Source organism: Nomia melanderi, chromosome 6 (genome assembly GCF_051020985.1).
Source record: "Nomia melanderi isolate GNS246 chromosome 6, iyNomMela1, whole genome shotgun sequence".
NCBI lineage: Eukaryota > Metazoa > Arthropoda > Insecta > Hymenoptera > Halictidae > Nomia > Nomia melanderi.
The window spans coordinates 278,029-282,156 of record NC_135004.1 but is presented as its reverse complement, the minus strand read 5'-3'; the positions used below and the strand labels follow the sequence as shown (position 1 = coordinate 282,156).

The following is a 4,128-nucleotide window of genomic DNA, read 5'->3' as shown; positions in this document are numbered from 1 at the left end:
TTTAAGTTGTATTGAATTAACCAAACTTAGTAATAAGAAATAAAACATAAAGTTGAAGAATGGAATAAATATAACAAAACTAACTTTAATAAAAAGATACATCATAAATTGAAATACAATTATAGTATAAATCAAAGTTTTTTTCATATTATAATTGGTTCTTGTTATTTTTAGACATTTCCTAATAAATATTTCGTAAATATTTTATTAAATTAATATATAAATATAAATTTAATAAATATTTTATTAAATTAATAAATAATTAAAAATATTTAGTATTTCAATATCACAAGATAATTAATGGTAAATTACATGTTATACACAGTAATATTATTACTACAAATTTATACGCTGCTCATGATTTTAAATAAATAAAACTCGAAAACTTTTATATCTGCTCAGAAAATAACTTTCAATTTCTAGTATTAAAATTACTCTTTTACAATTTTAAGACCTAACATTCTAGACACATTGTAATTTAGCTTTAACAATATAATAATTACATTATGGCTATAAGATTTATATTTACATTTAAATAAATAATATTTGAATCTTTATTTTAAAATATAAAATGTATTGTTTATTTTTTTTTTCGTTCATGTTTGTGATACAAAACGCATAATTTACATATCTAATTACACCATGCTTAACTATGTATATTCTTATACATAAGATCTTAATTTAAATAAATGAATTTACAAAGTATCATAAAATACATTTCAACACTATTAACAATATTTGATCTAAATACAAATAATAATAATTACTTTATTTCTATTTAAGAATAACTTTAAGAACTTATCGTGATTATTAGAAAATTACCTTACATTAGTTATAAAACACATTTAGTTTTTATCTTTGATAAGTTTTAATACTAGAATGTCATGATATGTAAATGAATACACATTGTATATATTCTTATAAAAACATTTTTCCTTTTATTTCTTCGAATGAAAATATTATCATATTGGAGTTTTGTAGTTAATAAAAAAATAAATGAGTTACAGCTAATAATTTATTCACATATAGAAATATAACTCTATATAAAACCTGATAAAATATACAATGTTCATTTAAAAAAAAAAATTGATGTGCAGTATTACATTATATTTCAATTTGTTGAAACTTAATTAATCAGAAAAAAATGGTTAAAAACAATTAGTTGTTCCTTCATTAGTAACAAAGTTGTTAAAATATTTGACATTAATTACACTAACACATATCCAGTTTATTATTAACAGGTGGTGCATTAAGTCCACCAATATCACCAGATTCGAGTTGTTTCAGGAGGCGGAACAAAGCTGCTGCTTCTCTGATACGACTGAATTCAATACAAAAGGCCTGTACTTCAATAAAAAGTTCCTTCACATTTATAATCTTGTTCCTTATCAAAGACTGCAGAAATACACAAACCAAGCGTACTAAACGATTCTGCATATAACGATCTTTTATGGTTTCACAAGTGGATATACAATTGCTAATGTATAAATGAACAAATTCTGTAGGCAGATCCACAGTAGTAGTCAGCCTATTAACTACTTCCATCGAATGAAGAGACATTTCCATATTTACCAAAACACTTAGATATTCAGTTATTTGACTCGATTGCATCAACTTTAATAACACCTTAATAGCAATCATAGGATTATTCTCCACTAAATCTGGTAGTTTTCCAGGGGTAAGACCAATATGATACACTAATTTTGGATCTCTGTCTAATTCATCAAAAAGATGTTGCTGTTGCTGTAGCGTTACCACACTCTTAAAAGCTTTACCCATCAATCTGCGGGCTTCGGCGCCAGCACAATTTGAGACGCACATATTACTATCATATTCGATTGTGAACTGAGAAGGTTCTGTGACATTAAACCATGATAATTCATCAAAAGATCTATAAAGTGGAGGTGCCAATCTCAGGAACTCAGGTCGATAACTTTCACAGCACAATGGAGGATTATCATTGTACATGAAGTTTTCTGCCATAAATTTTGTAACATTTCTAGGAATGTAATTTTGTGTAACTTTAGAATGATCCATATCAGGTAAAATCACTGGATGTCCACATTTTGCTATGGCTGGTAGTTCCGAATGACGTTCTGTTAACTGTGCTTGCAAACTAGTCAAATCAATAGGTGGTATAGATGTAAAAGATAACTCATCCACAATCTGCCTTGGAGTTTTCTTTAAGACATCTTTCTGATTGTTCCCCAATAAATTGATTAATAAATTCTTCTCGCACTGCGATAAAACTGGAATATGTCCTGTGAAGTTAGTTCTTGATACACCATTATTTGTATCTTTTTGTGATTTTAAAACCTGAACAAAAACAGGTGCAAAAGGTGTGGTAGCCAATGGTTCGCCTCTATAAAGGTCAAACAATAGTGTCACAGCTATAACACGTTGAACATTTTTTGGCAATAGATCTATGTGTTGTAAAAGAAGAACTAACGTCGTTCCTACATTAAATCGGTCTTCTTTTCGAAATACTTGATGTAATTGATTACAAAGGTTTTCCAAGCTTGTGTCAAGATTTTCCTCTTCAAGGATATCCAATAACTTTGTTAAACCATTCGGCCTAAGCGTCATGTTTGTCACGTAGCACATTATACTATGTTACAGTGTTTTGATGAAAGTTTTTCACACTTATATTCATAAATATTTCGATTCCAATAGAATGTTCTATTTAAAAAATCATCGACTATAGATAACATATTAATTTAAAATTCATAATACACTCGCGTAGATTGTTGTTACATTCCGTAAATGCTACTTTACAGGTTATGATTAAAATTCAAACTACAATTTCGAAAACAACAAACAGTCTCGAAAACTGTTAGTTAGGTTAACTTTTTTTTGTTAAAATCATAAAATATATAATCTGCATGCACGAATCAACTAAAAAATTACGAGTGAGGGTGTAATTTCACACCTCACAATCCAATATACTAAGATGGACAAAATACAGTATGATCATGAAAAGAGTGACGTAGTGCTAGTGAAACGAGCCTTAAGTAAAAATTATTATATTTTTTAATATTTCGAGGTACACAGAATTTTATTAATTTTCGTGTAGACGAACATTCACAGTTTATTATAATATTTCCATTTTATATCAAAATACTTGTAATTTATGAATATAACCTTTTTATATCAAAGGAACATACAAATTTTAAGGTGGTATCACCAATGCGATATAGGATAAACTAGACGTGCAATGTACGTTTTTGTCCCACGGCCGGGAGGTTACGTAACCCCCTTGCCATTCCAGTGTCACAACGTTACCAACACAGTACAAATACATACAAATAAATAAATAAAAAACGTGTTCTTTTTTATTTTTTTATCTCAATACTAAATTTCTCTTATACTCGCAATTTCTTATAGACACTTATCAAAATATTAAACATAATTCACAATTTCAAAATTACACCATAATATGAATACTGAATTTTTACTGAAAATGTACATAATTTACTTGCATAATACAGTCGGTGAAGTTCTTATCGTTTTTCGAACCATTTGTCTTTATATCTGAAAAAAGCAGAACCGATACACGTTCCATAGAAATTTTGAAAATTATTTTTCATACAATTTTTAATTACTAATCTGTAAAGTGCATATTTTGCAACGTGAATACTAAAAAGTCTACAAGTATGTAAATGACTCTTTCCATCATTCACGAGAAACGTAAACATTGTCTGAATACTTACCTGCAGATGATTGTATATTTCACATTTAAATTACAAAAATATCGCAGCCAATTAGCCTACCATGATCCTTTTATAGAAAATATTGTAATAAGGATAATGGTAATTAGGTAGTGGTAGATAATTAGATAGTTGTAAGGTCTTATCATGTGGAAATTAATATTACCACAATTGAAAGTAATTCCTCGGTGGGTGTTTCTTTTCTTGAGTCTAAATTTGAGTAAAGAAGAACAGTAACATTGGAATGAATTATATTAAATAATTATAACAAATAAGGTATCCCTCGGCGGATAATTCCATGCTTCCCTCCTCGAATCTGAAACTGGCTACATAAAGAAACATCCAAATAAAAACAGCAACATAAGAAACAAGTATGAGATTGAATTATACGATAGATTTATAAAAGACAATTATAAGAAAG

At 28.0% G+C, this 4,128-nt stretch overlaps 1 protein-coding gene across 1 annotated transcript; it reads right to left on the bottom strand.

The window, feature by feature from the left end:
- Positions 1–913: 913 nt before the first annotated feature.
- Positions 914–3,202, bottom strand: Not11 (CCR4-NOT transcription complex subunit 11). The gene has a single exon (XM_031989017.2). It carries the CDS (start codon positions 2,602–2,604, stop codon positions 1,213–1,215), a length of 1,392 nt encoding a protein of 463 aa, XP_031844877.1. The 5' UTR covers positions 2,605–3,202; the 3' UTR covers positions 914–1,212.
- Between the last annotated feature and the right edge of the window lie 926 nt (positions 3,203–4,128).